The sequence below is a fragment of the Rosa chinensis genome, chromosome 4 (genome assembly GCF_002994745.2).
Source record: "Rosa chinensis cultivar Old Blush chromosome 4, RchiOBHm-V2, whole genome shotgun sequence".
In the NCBI taxonomy this organism is placed as follows: domain Eukaryota; kingdom Viridiplantae; phylum Streptophyta; class Magnoliopsida; order Rosales; family Rosaceae; genus Rosa; species Rosa chinensis.
The window spans coordinates 2,315,612-2,334,250 of record NC_037091.1 but is presented as its reverse complement, the minus strand read 5'-3'; the positions used below and the strand labels follow the sequence as shown (position 1 = coordinate 2,334,250).

The following is an 18,639-nucleotide window of genomic DNA, read 5'->3' as shown; positions in this document are numbered from 1 at the left end:
ACGTGTTTAAATTCATTACTTTTAGTAAATAAAGAAATTGACTACTATATATATATTCAAAGAAATCTAATTGAATTCTATTTTCATCTATGCTATATGGTTAGGCCCTTAAGCATATTATTCTTCCTATTGACACATATCAAATGAAGATGACAAATGAAATAAAATAAACAAAGAAGATTAGAGAAAGAGGATGTTCAAGAGAAGAGTGGAGAAGGGTATAGAATTTGGGAGAAAAGCCCACCATTTTCTCAATTTCTTTGTCTCTTTCGCAACCGACTCATTCCCCTTTTTATCTCTTCTATTTTTGTAAGGAATGGAGGGAGGGGAGAACGGAAAAAAAAAGGAGAGGAAAGAAAAATAAACGAGAGAGAGAGAGAGAAAAAGAACTCGATCACTGACCGCCTTCATCTGTCTCTTCTCTTGTAATTCATAAGAGGCTTTCTGCTTTCTTTATATCACCAATCATGCCAAGACTGGCGTCATCATGTGTGATTCTCGTGAAGAACTCAACAACTAAGCCATGGGTTCATGAGGAAACATTGAGGTACACACTCCCTCCTTTTCAACTAGAAGGCGATATGCAAGAGCAGCGGCCCTGTTAAACCCCTCTGATCAAAGGTAAACCGTGGTCAAATTTCTTAAAAATCTAATGGTTAGATCTTTCCAAGTCAAGGGTCAGGCTGTTACAAAGGATCACCCTAACTTCCGTTGGAACAACAATGATAATGTGGTTCGGGCCTACTCAAGGTGTCTATAACACGCCACCTGGTTTCCAAGCCCCTAGACAACAAGCTCCACCTCAACAAGCTTCGAGCAAATCATTGGAGGATATGCTCAAGGAGATGGCACTTCATACCTCTACATTTATGCAAGAAACCAAGGCTTAATTTAAGGAGCAAGGGCAAGCAATCAAGAACTTAGAGAGACAAGTTGGGCAACTTGCAAGTAATATGCAAAATAGGCCTCCCGGCACTCTTCCAAGCACAACTGTGCCTAATCCTAAGGGTGAGAGTGTTGTAGAGCTCCATGCCATGACTTTGAGAAGTGGAAAGCAATTGGAGGAACCAATAAGGGCCAAAGAGAAGTCTCAAGAAGCTTTGGAGGAAGAAAAAGAATCCAAAAACGAAGCTGAAAATATCAAAAATCGAAATTTGGCAATCCACCGACCAGTCGGCAAAACCCGCCGACCGGTCGATGGGTTATGTGTTCCGGGGTCAGAAGCTCACCGACCAGTTGGCGAAACCCGCCGACCAATCGTCACAGAAAAGTCAAATTTTGACCATTCGAAGGAAATTCGTCAGCCAGTCGAAAATCGGGGCACTCCTAACCCTCTTTTGAATTCTTTTAAGGCTAACAATGATGCTTCTATCCCTATGTCTTCTTGTATCCCTTTTCCTCGTAGGTTCATGAACTCAAAGAAGGAGCAACATGAGAAAGACATCTTGGAAACCTTTCGGAAAGTCCAAGTGAACATTCCTCTTTTGGATGCCATCAAACAAGTGCCCAAATACGCTAAGTTTCTCAAGGAGTTGTGTACCAACAAGAGGAGGTATAAAGATAAGGAAACCGTGGCTCTTAATGAGGAAGTCTTCGCAGTACTTTTGAGAAAATTGCCTCCTAAGCTAAAGGATCCAGGAAGATTCACCATCCCTTGCACAATTGGGGAACGAAGGTTTGAAAAAGCTTTACTTGATTTAGGAGCTTCTATTAATCTAATGCCTTATACTGTGTATGAAACTCTTAAGTTAGGTGATCAAAAGGATACTCAAGTCACCATTCAACTAGCGGATCGTTCTATAGCCTATCCTAAGGGCATAGTTGAAGATGTCTTGGTGCAAGTGGCAGAGTTGATCTTTCCAGCGGATTTCTTTGTCTTGGAGATGGAGCCTGAGCCTATGCCATACAACCTTCCTCTCATTCTTGGTCGCCCATTCATGAGAACTGCACGAACAAAGATTGATGTCTATGAGGGGACCTTAACGATGGAATTTGATGGCGACATTATATGCTTCAACATCTTTGAGGCCATGAGGTATCCGAATGATGTTCATACTTGTTTTTCCATAGATGCCTTTGATTATCTTGTGCAGGATACCTTTAATGCAAGTGTGGGGGAGGATAAACTCAAGAGCACATTAGAATTGGGATTGGAGCAAAACGATTTTCAACTAGTCGAAGGTGATACTTCAACTGGACAAATGCAGGGGAAAGACACCAATCCAAGGGTCTCCAATGATGTAGTTTGGAACCATGAGTTCATGGAAACAGTCGATGCACTTGAGGCACGCCCTCAAGTACAAGGTAAGCCTCCTAACTTTATTTCCCTTCCAGTTTCAGATGCAAAACTTGTACCTTCTGTGATTCAGGCACCCAAATTAGAGCTTAAACCATTGCCGGATCATCTCAAGTATGCTTATTTGGGAGATAATGAGACATTGCCAGTTATTATTGCTTCTAACCTTTCGGCACATGAGGAGGCAAAGCTTGTCTGAGTTCTTAGAGAGAACATGAAAGCCATAGCTTGGAGCATTGCAGACATTAAGGGGATTAGTCTATCCATGTGCATGCATCACATTCATCTTGAGGAGGATTCAAAACCTTCAAGGGAAGCTCAAAGATGATTGAATCCTCCAATGATGGAAGTCGTGAAGAAGGAAGTTCTTAAGCTCCTAGATGTGGGGATAATCTATCCAATCTCTGATAGCAAGTGGGTGAGCCCTGTTCAAGTGGTACCAAAGAGATCCGGCATCACCGTAGTCAAGAATGAGGATAATGAGTTGGCTTGCTATCTGGAACATGTACGTGGCCTATACACCCAAAAAATCTGAAGTGCTCCACACTAGGTTTAACCCCGCTCCAACTCTCTTCAGGAGTCTTGTCTTTCACCGCCACAGTAGGACTTCTGTTTAGTACATGCACAGTCCAGCGAGCTGCTTCCAGCCAGAAAATCTTTGGCATTTGTTTCTCTGTGAGTAAGCATCGAACCATATTCATGATGGTCCGATTCTTACGCTCAGCGACCCTGTTCTGTTGAAGGGTGTAGGCGGCTGTAAGCTGTCTCTTTATGCCATGAGTATTGCAAAAACTATTGAACTCTTGCAAAGTAAATTCGCCTCCTCTGTCAGTTCTTAAACAACATATACCATTCCCTATTTCCTTTTCAACAAAACTCTTAAAGTTTTTGAACATCACAAAAGTTTCACTCTTTTCAGCTAGGAAATAAATCCACGTTTTCCTACTAAAATTGTCAATGAAACTCAATGGATCAATTGAAGCCTCTCCGTCGCCCTCCACTGGCCTTTCTTAGGTATGACTTCACAGTGCTGTTTTCCCATGTTACAAACTGTGCACACTTTGCTTGCAGACTCGAATTGAGGCAATCCCTTGACAAGTTTCTTGTACTGCAAGGTTCTGAGGCTTTTGTTGTTCAAGTGACCGAATCTTAGGTGCCACAAGTCAGCAACATCTTCAGAAGTTGCTTGGAAACATGTTGATGGTTGTGATACGACCGTAGCAAGTAAGATGAACATCCTATTGGCTATCATTAGAGTCTGCATTATGAGCCCTCTTCTAGGATGAAAGATTCTACATGTTCCATTTTGAATTAAGATTGCAAGCTCCTTCTCTTGAAGCTGACCTATGCTCAACAAGTTACTTTTGAGTTCAAGTATATAAAACACATCACTCACTACCTGAGTTCTTCCTTCAACCTCAAGCCTGATATTTCCTCTTCCCATTACCGACATTCGTGTATTGTTCCCCAGCTTTACCGAGTGCCTGAATTGATCATCAAAATCTATAAACCATTGCTTATTACCTGACATGTGGTTGGAGCATCCTGAATCAAGGAACTAAACTCCTTCCCTCTTGGCATTATTCATCTCGACATAGGACATCAACAAAAGCTCCTCTTCCTCATCTAACTCAGCATAGTTCGCAGCCTTCTCCCAACTAGGGCATTCGTATTGAAAATGCCCTAGTTTGTGGCACTTAAAGCACTTAACTATTGCTTTGTTAAAGCCTTGCCTCCCCCTGCCTCGTCCTCCTCTGAATGCACCTCTATAAGCACCTCTACCTCTTCCTGCTCTGTTTTCGTGACTGACCTTTAGAACCTGTTCTTCTTCTCCATGACTCCTCATCCTCTGTTCATGAACAAGAAGGCTGCTCTGCAACTCATCAAGGGTCATGGTCTCAAGGTTGTTGGATTCCTCGATAGAGCACACCACATAGTCAAATTTTGAGACCATTGATCTCAAAATTTTCTCAGTAATGATGTTTTCACGCATACTCTCACCACAAGCCTTCATTTTGTTGGCTATGATTAGAGTACGAGCAAAATAAGCATTGACAGTTTCTCCTTCCTTCATGCGGAGAACCTTGAAATCTTTGCGCAAAGCTTGCAACTGTGCTCTCTTAACCCTGGTTGAACCCTGAAATTTTTGCCTCATTGAATCCCAAATCTGTTTAGATGTATCTGTATTTAGAATTGTTTCCAGGATTTCACGATCTATTGCTTGATACAGATAGTTCTTGACCTTTAGATCTTTCAACTTCTGCTCCTCGATCAATTTAAGTTGCGCCTCTATAGGTTCTCCTCCATTTGCCACCACCGAGATCCCATTCTTTATGAGACTCCAATATTCTTTGGAGCGAAGAAAGTTCTCCATCAATTTCGCCCAATGATCATAGTAGCCATCATACTTGGGGATAGCAGCCTGCACAAACCTATCCTTGCTGCTTTCCGCCATTCCTCTATTGTGACAGAAATCTGAACTTTCTTTTCACACACACACTCACTGTTTCTCTCACACACTCACAATCAGGCCCATGTGATGGGGCTCTGATACCACTTGTTGGAATATCAAACCATAAAACAAATAGCTCTCAAGTTTTGGTGAATGATACTTCATTATTGAAAGGGAAATAACTTGGGTTAAATACAGCCTTTACAAGAAACAGAATTCAAAGGTGCAACCACGTTTAACAACCCTAATTACGTGGTGAAAACAACTAAAGAAAGGGTCAATACCCTATCTGAAACAAACAACATGCTCCTAACAACTAGGAGTTATTGACTAAGCACAAAAGAAGGGAAATCCTAACTGTTTTAACAAACTCATGCATCCACCAACTCCGAGCTTACTTTTCCTAACAGGTTGATGAGATTGATTGTCTGCAGAGTCATAGGTAAGTGGCATGAGGCTCTTTAGAGGCTTCTGCAGGACAACTACAAATGCAATCTTTATTCATCCACAAGTACTTATATCAGTTATATGCATCAAAATTTATCAATATGTAAGTTTTATATATGTGATAATCTGTATCTTTTTCATTTTCCAAGTTTTGTAACTTGAGGAAGTAGTAGAACACTAGAACTATCTCTATGCTACTGGTGTTGTATGATTAGGTTGTTTCAGAATAAGAGTGCATAACTCGCATCGCAGCGAAGCTTGTATTTGATCATCTCTAACAGAATCATGAAGTGGATGGAACTTGGCAGTTTCTTTGTAAATAACTAAATATATCAGTGGATGGAACTTTTTCCTCACTGTAAGTCTGTAATGCATGTGGTCTGTTTGCATTTACCTTATTACCATGGTTAATTGGTTATCATGTGCAATAAGAGTGGGGCTGTATAGCTAATATGCAACATTCTTTGATCAGGGGCCAGGGGCTTTGCGATTGTAGTAGAATTATGATCACTTTATTCTTTCTTTTCAAACTGCGTAAAATCCAGACATAAAAACAAGAGAATTTAGGATCAGTTTGATTAAAAATGATAAATTAGGTATCTAAAGTTAAAATTTCATATCAGCTTCCGTCGATTATATATTAAAATTGATCATCTACGACGTGTTATATTTATATGTGACTAAATTTTTAAGGGCAAAGTTGTACGTTTCACCAATTATAATAAACGTAAAATAAAGCATTTGATCGACGGTGCGATCTCTTTCATTGACCCATTGACTAGCAGATTAGCAGAACAATTAATCAAATAAAAAAAAGTGGACCAATCAATCAATAAAATATACACACTCACATCATCCCCACCAATAATCCTAGAAGTTCCAAGGAAGTCTAAAACGAGGGAAAGACCTGGCCCCCAGGAAGGAAAGCAGAAAGCTGCTTCGCAAGGACGAAATAATCAAGGGTCAAAACGCATCAGTAGAAAACTGATATATCAGTAAACTTGCAGCGGAGATTCTTGTGCACCTGGGTCCTCAGTAACACGCGGCGAAGCATTAAAGCACTGTACGAAGACAGATCGAGCAAAGCAAAATATGGCTTCTTCATCTTCTTCTCTCCCACTTTCTTCTACTGATCACCAAAATCATTACATACACGAGGTGTTCCTGAGTTTTCGAGGCGAGGATACGCGCTTTAATTTTACGGATCACTTGCACACCGCTTTGTGTCAGAGGGGAATTAAGACCTTCAGAGATGATGGGCTCAGAAGAGGAGAAGAAATATCATCGGCTCTTGTCAAAGCAATTAAGGGGTCTAGAGTTTCAATTATTGTCTTCTCTCAAAATTATGCTTCGTCAAGGTGGTGCTTAGATGAACTGGTCGAGATACTTGAATGCAGAAAATCCAAAGGACAGGAGGTTAGAGCAGTGTTCTACAAGGTGGGTCCCTCAGATGTCCGACACCAAAGAGGGGCTTTCGGTGAGGCATTTTATGCGCTTGATCAATGCAAATACAAAGACAGCATGGACAAATGGAAGGCAGCTCTCAAGGAAGCAGCAGATTTGTCTGGATGGCCTTTCAAGGATGGCGAGTATGTCTTTAACCCCTCCACTAGCTATTTAATTAAATATATTTTTGAAGTATTTGATTTCGTATATATGCTTTTAAATTCATAGGTACGAGTCTAAATTTATCAATGACATTGTTGGAGAGTTGTCTGCCCGAGTGATAAACCCTTCATGTGAGTTGCAAGTAGCTGCACATCCTATTGGAATAGAGTCTTGTAGACAAGATGTCAACAGACTTTTACACACCGAGGAAGAGGAAGATATTGTTCGCATGGTAGGCATATGGGGGCCTGGTGGAATTGGAAAGACCACAATTGCGAAAGATGTGTTTAATTCAATTCGCCATGAGTTTGAAGATGAGTTTGGAGGTAGCTGTTTCGTGGCAAATGTTAGATCTAAGTCAAGTGACCTAGCCCAACTGCAGGAGACACTTTTGTTTCATATTTTAAGGGACAAAGAATTGAAGGTGCGTAGTGTTGATGAAGGAGTCAGTTTTATAAAGACAAGGATGCAACAACAAAAAGTTCTGTTAATCCTTGATGACGTGAATCATTCTAGCCAATTACAGAACTTAGTTCCATCCCATGATTGTTTTGGGCCGGGCAGTAGAATTCTCATAACAACAAGAGATAAACGTTGGCTAATTGCTCATCAAGTTGATGAAGTATACGAGGTCAAAATGTTAAATGATCGTCAAGCTTTGAACTTGTTTAGTTTGAATGCATTCAAAAGAAATGGACCTCCCGGCGATTATCAGAAACTTGCACAACGTGCAGTACGCTATGCCCAGGGCCTTCCATTAGCTTTGATAGTTTTAGGCTCTCATCTATTTCGTAGAAGCAGAGAGGAGTGGGAAGCTACATTAGATAGTTGTAGGGGAGAAGATCCCCACAGAGAGATAAGAGACGTGCTCAAAATAAGTTATGATGCTCTGGGAGTAGATTTAAAAGGTTATTTTCTTGATATCGCTTGTTTCTTTAAAGGTAAGCATGTAGAGCACGTGAAACCAATATTAGAAGCTTGCTACGACCTCAAATCAGTGACTGGTATTGCACAACTCCAAGAAAAAGCCTTGATAAGAATTGACAGAGATAGGATTTGGATGCATGACTTGATAGAAGAAATGGGTAAAGACATAGTGTCTCAAGAGTCACCTGGTGAGCCCGGGAAACGCAGCAGAGTGTGGAGTGAAGAAGATGTCAGCCATGTTCTAACAAATAATACAGTAAGTATTAATGATGTTTGGTGTTTTTTTAATTCGGAAAGCATTTTATATTAAATATAAGTTCTTATTAAACCTTGAAGAAAACTGTGTTAAAACACTAGTACTTGTTCTTCTAACAAGAAATTGCTATGTTAATATGCTTGCTTTCTTTTACTGTAGGGAACATCCAAAGTTACAGGCATCCAGGTCTTGCAGCAATCATCTACAATATCTTTGAATGCTAAAAACTTTTCAGAGATGAAGAATCTTAGATATATTTCTATGGGCAAGTACCTGAAATATGAATCCTTTTCTGGAGACATTGATTATCTCTCTAACCAGTTGAGGTGGCTTGATTGGCCTACTAGTCCGTTGCTATCTTTTCCATCCGATTTTCATGCAAACAAACTTGTTAAACTCAATATTCCTGACAGCCGCATAATCACACGACTATGGAAGGGACGTAAGGTACTTTAGTCAAATAATTCATTTTATTTCAAGACTTTTTTAATTGAAAAATAAGTACTAGATAACTGTGTTGTAAATTTCTGTCTCCACTTGGTTGATCTTTTCCTTTTTCTTTTGCCATGCAGAATTTTTCAAGGCTAACATATATGAATTTAAGGGGTTGTGAATCCCTAACAGAACTCCCAAACTTCAGTGGAATCCCCAACTTGAAAGAGTTGGATCTAGCAAATTGTAAAAATCTTACAACAATACCATGCAGCATATATGAGTTACAAAATCTAGAGATCTTAAATGTGAGTAGATGCTCAAATCTTGTTACATATCCAACAAAAGCAAGTATTTCACATGATCATGACAGTGGCTCGCTAGTGCTTCCCAAGCTACGTGTACTCAAAATCAAAGGATGTAATTTATCAACTGCTGATTTCATTGGGAGTCTTGATTGCTTGGAAACATTAACCGAACTTGATCTCTCAAGAAACAATTTTGTTAGTGTTCCTGCACTTGGAAAATTTTTCAACTTGGCAAGGATTGAATTGCATCGTTGCAAGAGACTTCGAGAGATTCCAGAGCTTCCACCAAATATACTCGAGGTAGATGCGAGGGATTGCGAATCACTGGAGAGATATTTGATATTGCCCAAGTTTTTGAATATGCTAGAGATGAACTTGTGGAATTGCCATAGATTTAGTTACAGTATGTGCTATGACATGATGGAAAATATTTTGCTGAATAATCAGGTCTGTTTATTCTCTCTCTCGTTTTTTTTTTTTATGTAATGTCAGTTTTTCATGATGCATACACCTTATTAATATGGGGTGAGACCTGCCTACACATAAGGGGTCTCTCACCTGAATTCCTATTGCTGAAAGAATACGTGCGGTATTGACATAGTTGACATTTTTATTGCAGAACAACTCCCCATTTACGCTTGTATTACCCGGTAGTGAGGTTCCGAAGTGGTTCCATATTTCGAAGGAGGTTGCTGCTAATGAAAAAGGCCTGGCATTGACATATGCAATTTCTTTTGAAATCCCAATCAAATTGAATTGGGAGAACATAGGACTGGCTCTTTGTTCTGTTTTAGTTGAGGAAACTTTTAGTATTTTTATTGACGATCGAGCTGTTATTTCCATCAATGGGGAACTCATAGATCAGAGTTCCAATCGGCACAGTCCAACGCCAATTGGCCATATGCGTCTGAATTATGTTCCATTATCTGATGAAATAAAGGGAAAGGTGGATCAAAACGGTTGGTCGCATTATCATTGTCGAGTTCAATTTTACCCTGTTGATCACATGAAAAGCTGTGGAGTTCACCTAGTATGCCAACCACCGAATGAATATTCAAATAAGATTGTAATGGCGGCTGAACCTGCCGATGAGAGTGGTATACTGGAATGCCTTTCATCGCCGTCAATTGAAGATGATTGTGAATCACTGGACACAGACGTTGGCCTAGACATATGACAATGGCATGCCGATTACTCTGCATCTACATCTGCAAGCAAATCTTGATCTTCTTCCCAATTCGTTGCCGACTCTCGCGAATCTTGATCCTACCTCACCAGCCAGTACTCCATAGTCCCAACAATAATATATGCCATGTTCTTTCACAGACTAGCTACTTTTTTCAGGTTTGGCTTTTTTCCCTGTTCTTAAATTCTGCAGATTTCATGTTTTTATAGGAATGATTGTTTTGTGGTATCAAAATTGGTGAATTTGTACTCAATTGATTCCATTCTCGTAGGAGAATATTGGTGGTAATCGGCTAGCTAGGCCATGCAAATTAAGGTAGTTCATACAACTTGGTTGATATGATCCATTATTATCATTTGTTTCTGGTTCATTCTCTTTGCTTTTATTTTGTTACTGTGTTGCTATATGATTGATATCATGCAAATTTATTTTTTATTTTTATTTTTTTTTCCATCTGCAATGGGGACTATAGATTTTCAACTCAGAAAGGTTGCAGACTGCAAATAAGCTAGAAGCAAAGGTAAATACTATCTCCTCTAGCTATGCTCTTGCCGATGCTCTTTTCCTTGTAATTCTAGGCTCAAGTGACCATATATATGTTGTTGCTTACAATTTTATCGATATGTATCTTGTTAAACAGGCATGATGTTGCATTGTCCACATGGTCCATGGATTAAGCATATTGAATATGATGTGCATCACTTTAAGCAAAATCTTCCTAGCATATGTGCATGCCACTAGCATATTAAATTATCCTCTACAGGTTACAACTCAGAATTTCATAAATATGGCCAATAATTTATCAAACTCATATACAATAAGTTTTTGGTATCAGAAGTTCTAGCCTGACTTTGGCTAAGTATCTTGCTTCCAGGTGATGCGGCAGGGAGATGCTGACCTTCTTGAGGAAGAAGGAATTGGTTTTCATTGTTTCTAAGGATGGAATTAATAATGTGAATAGTTACGCCTTCTTGGAGTTTGCCACTGTTGTAGATTCTTGCAAGCAAGCATTAATTATTTGCTTCAATTCAGCAGCACATATTCAGTAGCTACCACCCATCTGGATTACCATTCACAAGGTCTAGTGGCACCGTAAGAAAGAGAAGAAACTACTTCTACTCAATACTAATATTAACTGAGGGAATTTTGATTTCTAATGTGTTCTTGAAAAAGTCTTAACTGCATGTATTTTATTGCAGTGATCATATGTGGAGGTTGATAAGGGTTTTCAGTCATACGCAAGTGGCATGAGTCTCTTCAAAGGCTGCTGCAGAATCAGGCTCTCTCCAACAAGTATTTCTTTTCATCAAAACTGATCAATGAGGAAGTGTATATGCGTAATCCAGTGAGAATAAGTATTAAAAATTTAAAACTATGCAGTTTTGAATAATAGTGCATATGTATTAAGGTTTGTATTTGATCGTAATTCTACAATCAGAAACCGGTTTAATGAAATGAACAGAACGCTGGACGATTAGCTCATTTTCTAGGTTCCTCTGTAATTTTAGTAAACAGTTGGAAGTATTGGACCATCCTCAATTTAAAGACCTATACATTGAGGTCTAAAGTATCTCAACTTTTCCATTATCTTCATTGTTGATGATCAGTTTTTTATTTTTTTTTGATAAGATTGTTGATTATCAGTTGATCCCATGGTTATAGGAGAGCATTGGTGGTAGTCAGCTAGGCTCTGCAAATCAGGTAGTCCATACAAATTGGTTCCTATGATCCAGTATTAACATTTGAACATTTTGATTAATGTTATCTAGTAATAGTGTTTCTGGGCAATTAATGTCATACATTTTGATTGGTGCTTCTGTTTGCAGTGGGAACTATAAACTTTCACTTGGAATGCTTGCAGATTCGGGCAAAATCGGGTACATGCTAATCTGTCTGAATTTGAGACGAGGGCAAATAAACTAGAAGTAAAGGTATGTGCTATTTTCCACGCTCGATCATCATCCGTTTCTCTTCCTAGTTGATGTAGTTTTCTTGTTCAATGTTCAATAAAAGAGAACATATCTCCTCCTAGATATTTTAGAGATTCTCTTCTTAGTTTTTCTTGCTTCGTTTGGAAGGTATGATCTTTGGTTAATTGGAGTAGATTAGCATACATAACTTAGCCCCTTGACATTTTCATATAATTAATGTTCCTTTGCTTATCAAATTTGCAGGTAACAAGCAAACCTACATAGCTCCCATCACTCAACTACTCCACAGCTTCAACACCATGAGGAAGCAACTGAGTTCTCTGTCTTCGGAACCAACAAAACCTCGTGGCGCAGTTGATGGTGATCAAGATCCATAGCTGTCTTTGTCTCTGCAACCAACACTACCATCCACTTCAGATGATCAATCTGTAAGTTCACATGCATGTCATCTTCTTAGTATCACAGTGTGTATTAAGGTTTAATACAACTTAATCCTACTTTTTACAGATTCCCGTTTAGTAAAATCAATTCAATATTTTAAAATATCTGACTTTAATATCTCAGCTCTGACAATTACATCATTGTCTTGATTACACTTAATATCTCAATTGCATCCAATTCCATGAAGAAATTCTGATCCATGTCTGCTAGCAGCTGTTTGAGGTGCATCATGTACATTAAATCTGGCCTATTTTGAGGTGCATTAAGGGCAAGTTTCACATTTTCAGCCTAGCTGCTGTTACTTCAAAATTGACCAAATGGCCCTGTCACTTTATAAGCGTTACATAGGTTAGTTCAAATTCAGGTATGCATTGGCAATTTTAAATGTTTATAGTCTGCATTATTTTGAGTAAATAGTAGCTACAGTACTCAAAGCATTGACATTGATTTTAATACTCTGAAACTGTGAATATAAGAAAAAGAGAGGACAATGACATTCATCTTTAAACTATGTGATTAAATCAATCAGTAGGGAACAAAATGGCTCTCTGTACTCTCTTTTTTCTTTCTTTCTAGATATGTTCCAAACCCTCTGTATGAAGTCTTTGTATCACACTTTAATTATATGATTAAACTTTACTGTTTCCTAGCTAGAACTCAGATGTTACAGAAACAATGAACGAATCTCTGTGATTCCTTAAGAATGCAGTGATACTAGCACATGGTGTTAGAAAATGCAAAAGCATATGATCAGAAAGATTCTTTCAAGCCAACCAATGGCTGTTACTAACTAACCTTACCTGTGTACTGTCTATAAACTTCTCGGATAAAAACATTTCCATAATATAATAGTTAGCAAAACCTAAAGGGCTTTTATGCGTTTCTTTGTATTTATTGTGGACGGATGGAATCAATGAAGGCATGGTGCTTTGGATCTGGTAGGTGCTTGAGATTGGCTACATGATGATGGGGAATAATGGTATCAAAGCTGTTTTGTAGTCCTCCACATTGTTGATCCTCAATTGATTCCATTGTTATAGGAGAACATTGGTGGAATCAGCTAGCTAGTAAATGCAAATTAAGGTAGTCCATGGTTCCATACAAAATGGTTGACAGGATCCATTATTAATATTTGGTTTCTGGTTCATTTTCTTAGCTTTCACTGTGCTACTATGTTGCTAGTTGATTGATATCATGCATTTTGGTTGCTTTTCCATTTCCATTTCCAGTGGGGACTATAGACATTCCACTCTGAAAGGTTACATATTCTGGCCGAGTGGGGGTACCTGCTGATCCAGCTAAATTTGAAATGACTGCAAATAAGCTTGAAGCAAAGGTATGTGCTATGTCCCCTTATTTGTACTCTTGCCTATAATCTTTTCCTAGTACTTCTATGCTCAAGTGCCTTTATGTCATTGTCTACAATTTGATCAAAACATATCATGTTCAAAGAGCATGATGTTGCATTATCCACATGGTCCATGGATTGAAATTTATCACTTTAAGCAAAATCTTCCTAGCACAGGCCTCAAGCATATTCAATTTTATTCTACAGATTACAACTTGGAAATTCATAAATATGGCCAAATATCTGTCAAACTCATATACAGGATGATGTTTCGGAAACTGAAATTTTGTCAGGCACCATTGTTTTATATGGTTAGTACTGGAGATTTACTAGTAGCACCTTTTTATATACACAAGAAGTTTTCTTGATTCACACCCGAGGTATGATTTTGAGTTCAGTTCACGAAAAAGAAGTATTTGGTAAAACAAAAAAGAGGAAGGAAAAAAAAAATTGAGTGTATATGTGCAGAAGTAACAGTAGGATAACTGAAGTTAGAACACATACACACAGAGGCACTCGTGTTGAAGTCTTTGTATATAATAAATTGGTCTAACGAAATTCTTTATATGATATGTCACAGGTGTCAAAAGATCAAAGCCAAGTTTACTTCTGAATTTGTTATCTTGAAGATGAACTTACCGTATAGCAAAAGCTGAGAGGATACTAAAACACTGAATGGAGTACCAAAGGCATTCGATGATACAGATTTAGTCGGTTAATTTTCTCAAAGGCATTCATCTGTCCAGAATGGAGTATCAATTATAATCTAGCACTACAGAGTTCAGTCTATTCAGTCACAACATCAGTTAGTGGCTTGGTCTCTTTTATCAGCGACATTCTTTCATTTTTGTTTGTTCCTTGTTCTAATTTTCTCTGTGTAGAATGTTTGTCAAGGCTATTCTTACACACATTCTGAATTGTAATTCATGATAAAGAAACTCTCTTTTATATCATGCTGTACTAAAAAGTAGTTTTGAGCCGAACCTATATTTATATCATGCCATCTCTTACATTTATATCATATTATACTAAAAAGATAGAAGCTTGGAGCTGGTTTATCATAGTGTCCATGTCTTCTCTTTGTGGTATGATCGCGCTTAATTTGCTAAGAAAATCTAGATATCATTGTATTTTTTTTACCCCCTAGTCATAGCCTAGATTGGATAGTCTTAAATCAAAACCAGGCATCTATTGAATGAAGCCAATTAGGGTTGCCTTTATATCTGTCCAATTTTTTCATAGGAATTATAGAGTCGATGGCATTCATTAGAGCAACTATTTTTTGTATCATCCTGTACTGAAAGTTGTTCATTATAGCAACGTAAGGGTTCGAAATGTCATTTTGTACCGATGAAAGGAATGCTGAACCTCCACCTCGATTCCCTTCATATTCTCATAGAAGCATTGCAGACCCATCGACCATGGCTGCAGTGCTTTAGCTGAGTCCTTTGGTCTAGCCACCCCAAGTTTCATAGCTCCCGCTAATCAAAACGAACCCAAATCCATAGCCAAGGACACATCCCCAACTGGGTCACTCAAAAACTGTAAAACCATAAACCAAGTGAAGCAACTTCACTGTCACATCACTAAGAAAGGCCTCAGCCAGAGACCCTCTAATGTCACCAAGCTTATTAGCACATGCGCCAAAACGGGCACCTTCGAAAGCTTAGACTATGCCCGAAAGAAGAAGAAGAAGAAGAAGAAGAAGAAGAAGAAGAAGAAACAAAGGGTGTATTGTTCATGTACAATTCTCTGATAAAATGGTTACTCTGGTCCTGGGCTTAGTTACGAGGCTATTGGGCTTTATGTTCAGATATTGCATTGAGCGCGTGCTTGAAGATTGTGGCTTTCTATGAAGGGGTTCAGCTCCATTATGGGTTCGGAGGAAGATGTGTTTATTGGGAATTCTTTGATTCATTTCTATGCAGAATGTGGGGACTTGGATTATGCCCGGAAGTTGTTTGATGAAATGCTTGAGAGAAACACTGTGTCGTGGACTAGTTTGATTTGTGGTTATGATAGCAGGAATATGCGAAAGGAGGCTGTTTCTTTGTTTTTCGAGATGGTGGCTACTGGGATCAAACCCAATTCGGTGACCATGGTGTGTGTCATTTCCGCTTGCGCAAAGTTGAAGGATGTTGCTTTGAGTGAGAGGGCGTGTGTTTACATGATTACAACCCTAGTACCAAAAATCCAAAATAAGATAAAATTCGTATGAATGCTTAGTAATTTCCATTTCTCATCTGTTTGAAAAACTGTGATTGCATGTCTTTTCCATTGCAGTGGTCTAGTGGGGTGGTTGATCAAGAGTTTGCAGCAGACGTAGCCATAGCCAAGTGGCATTTCATACCTCACCTTCAAAACCGAACAGTTTCAGAGCAGCCAAAGTTTGTGTTTCCTATACCTTGTTTTACTCCTACACTCTCCATCTGACCAAAGCTAAGCTCTACGGAAACAAATGGGTTTGGGAAGCGAGGTGAAAACGTCGTCGTTCATGAGCGATTTTCTGGAGAAGTGCGGTGGCTGTGCCCTTCTGGACGGCAGGTTTGCGACGGAGCTGGAACGGCATGGAGCTGATCTCAACGATCCTCTCAGGAGCGCCAAATGCCTCGTCAGTTCTCCTCCCCTCGTCCGAAGGGTACGTACGTAACTTCAGTGATTTCGTTACTCGATCTAATCTCTAAGATTTAGAGTTCTCTATATATCCAAACAGATTATTCCTATTCTTTTGCTGGCTATATAGTATATATGAACCCAGAAAGATGAAGATCTTGAAGAGAATGAGAAAAATGATCCAAAAAAAAAAAAAAAAAGAAGAAGAAGAAGAAAGCTTTAACTTTGAATATGTATGAATGAATACAAGGCGATTTATGGGGTGGATTCATAGCATTTTCTTGGGGTGTAATATGGACAAAAATGCTGAACTAATTAGCCCAACTATACCAACAGTTACCCTTTTTGGGTAAAAGTTATATATGTGAATATTTAACTTTATCCTTCTGTCTTAACACGTTTTTTTAAATAATCAAAGATGATAAATGAGTCATCCTAGGTTAGCTTCTGACAGTCTTTTTCTCCTGAAAAAAAAAGGTTAGCTTCTGTTAGTAACGTGGCAAAGTATATAAGCCCCAAATCGGTCTCATTTCTCATGAACACTTTAGGGATGTTCATTGACACCTGTCTTTTTCATGCAACAATGAATATAAAATAGTAGGGTTGTGCAGCAAAAAATGGGCCTTCTGAGTGTCCAAAATTGCTGAAGAAATAGTTGGGCCCAATCTAAAGAATGAGGCCCCCAGAGCATGAATGACAAATTTTATTTATTTTAGATTTTGATATAGGTACATTTGGACTACCTTGATGCTGGAGCAAACATCATAATAACCGCATCTTATCACGTAATTAATTTTGTTCATGATTCATTATACCGTTTTTTGTTTATGATTTGGTGAGTTACTATCAGTTGTAAACTGTTAAACCTTGTTGTTTTGTCTGATACAGGCCACAATTCAGGGTTTTGAGGCCAAAGGTTTCTCTAAAGAAGAAGCCAAAGCCCTGCTCAGGAAAAGTGTAGAAATTGCAATTGAGGCACGAGAAATTTACTTTGACAAATGCACCAAAGGTTCTTGGGATTTTGTGGATGCAGGAAAGCCTTCAAGACATCCAGTTCTAGTTGCAGCATCTGCCAACAGTTTCCACTCTGCCTCTGGCTAAGTACCTTCCTTAAATGTGATGGTGCAGGCATATGCTGAACTTCTTGAGGAAGAAGCAATAGATATTCCAGCATGGTTTACTTTTGCTTCTAAAGATGGAATTGATGTGGTGAGTGGTGATTCCATCTTTGAGTGTGCCTCTATTGCTAATGCATGCAAGCAAGTTGTTGCTGTTGGAATCAACTGCACACCACCTAGATTTATCCAGGGGTTGAATTCATCTATTCGAAAGGTTCGATCTTTGGTAAATTGGAATAAATTAGCATACGTAACTTAGCCCCTCAACATTTTCATATAATTGATATTCCCTTGCCTATCAAATTTGCAGGTAACAAGCAAACCAATAGTGATATACCCCAACAGTGGTGAGACCTATGATGGTCAGAGCAAGCAATGGATTGTAAGTGTCCTCCTATATGAATACACAGTGCTTGTTGCCCTACTCTTTCAGTCATAGCATCTGGATTTAGATCATTATAATTCACAAAGTAATGTTCTTTTTGTTGGATATATATAATGTTATATTACCAAATGGTGAATCTTCTACCATTTCTTGGTAAAAATACGAAACTAATCTTCCTTGAATTGTATATCTATAATACTGTTCCATGGATGATGAAAATGTTGAATTAGCATGTTTGTGAAAAAGCCTTGACTGCATGTGCTTTCCGTTGCAGCCATCGAGTGGGCGGGTTGATGAAGAGTTTGCAGAAATAGTCATAGAGAAGTGGCGTGAGGCAGGGGCTTCCCTGTTTGGAGGCTGCTGCAGAACAACTCCAAATACCATAAGGGCAATATCTAAGGCTCTTTCCAACAAGTCTTCTGCGGTTAACGATGCTTAGTGTAGTTCAGAAAATGAGATGTAAATATTTGTAATCTGATGCTAAGAATAACTCGTCATTTCCTTGTTTTGTAACTCCAAGGAAGTAGCAAATTACTGTCACCATGGTGCTGCTGCTGTATGATGACTGGTGAGGTCGTTTCACATCAAATAACAGTGTTTTTGCTACCTTTCGAAGTTACATTTTACTAGCATTCCGTAGTGTGTCCTTGTGATTAAATGCGATCTCCTCCATAGAAAATACATGGAACCCAAACAAAGTGCACACAGTAAACTAGATAATTTCCTTGTCCATCAAGCATCGAACTAATGATTTTCAAGTCGTCAAAGTCATCGCCTCTGAAAAAAGAAAAAGAAACAAAGAGTCTTCCACGAAATTTTTGTCGAAGTCTAAAAAGAAAAATTGGAAGGAGAAACTCCTTGGCAAATGGCAAGTGCGCCTCGTGAGTGTGC

General features: G+C 38.8%; 3 protein-coding genes across 25 annotated transcripts; all 3 read left to right on the top strand.

Moving 5' to 3' along the window:
• Window positions 1–953: 953 nt before the first annotated feature.
• On the top strand, window positions 954–2,495 carry LOC112198598. The gene has a single exon (XM_024339746.1). It carries the CDS (start codon window positions 954–956, stop codon window positions 2,493–2,495), a length of 1,542 nt encoding a protein of 513 aa, XP_024195514.1.
• A 3,557-nt stretch (window positions 2,496–6,052) lies between these two features.
• LOC112197754 (disease resistance protein RUN1) lies at window positions 6,053–14,615 on the top strand. 23 transcript variants are annotated; one of them, XM_024338580.2, is made up of 16 exons: window positions 6,053–6,784; window positions 6,870–7,986; window positions 8,146–8,433; window positions 8,559–9,173; window positions 9,346–10,070; window positions 10,184–10,227; window positions 10,385–10,432; window positions 10,787–10,991; window positions 11,112–11,205; window positions 11,575–11,613; window positions 11,739–11,843; window positions 12,087–12,271; window positions 12,498–12,648; window positions 13,227–13,367; window positions 13,514–13,620; window positions 14,213–14,615. In XM_024338580.2, exons 1-5 carry the CDS (start codon window positions 6,288–6,290, stop codon window positions 9,901–9,903), a joined length of 3,075 nt encoding a protein of 1,024 aa, XP_024194348.1. In that variant the 5' UTR covers window positions 6,053–6,287; the 3' UTR covers window positions 9,904–10,070; window positions 10,184–10,227; window positions 10,385–10,432; window positions 10,787–10,991; window positions 11,112–11,205; window positions 11,575–11,613; window positions 11,739–11,843; window positions 12,087–12,271; window positions 12,498–12,648; window positions 13,227–13,367; window positions 13,514–13,620; window positions 14,213–14,615. The 23 variants fall into 23 exon arrangements, with proteins under 23 accessions (XP_024194348.1, XP_040374935.1, XP_040374932.1 ...); XM_040519001.1 differs by having other exon boundaries at window positions 11,557–11,613; XM_040518998.1 differs by having other exon boundaries at window positions 11,542–11,613.
• Window positions 14,616–14,961: 346 nt separating this feature from the next.
• LOC112197760 (homocysteine S-methyltransferase 3) lies at window positions 14,962–18,367 on the top strand. The gene is given in 5 exon segments (XM_040519018.1): window positions 14,962–16,270; window positions 16,974–17,030; window positions 17,134–17,577; window positions 17,674–17,745; window positions 18,023–18,367. Coding segments are annotated over 5 exon segments (918 nt in total). The 5' UTR covers window positions 14,962–16,090; the 3' UTR covers window positions 18,188–18,367.
• The last annotated feature ends 272 nt before the right edge of the window (window positions 18,368–18,639 follow it).

Coding starts and splice junctions, on each gene's coding strand:
- LOC112198598 (XM_024339746.1), top strand. CDS start 954: ATGCAAAATAGGCCTCCCGGCACTCTTCCAAGCACAACTGTGCCTAAT.
- LOC112197754 (XM_024338580.2), top strand. CDS start 6,288: ATGGCTTCTTCATCTTCTTCTCTCCCACTTTCTTCTACTGATCACCAA. Junction 7,987..8,145: donor ATGTTCTAACAAATAATACA/GTAAGTATTAAT, acceptor CTTTTACTGTAG/GGAACATCCAAAGTTACAGG. Junction 9,174..9,345: donor ATATTTTGCTGAATAATCAG/GTCTGTTTATTC, acceptor TTTTTATTGCAG/AACAACTCCCCATTTACGCT.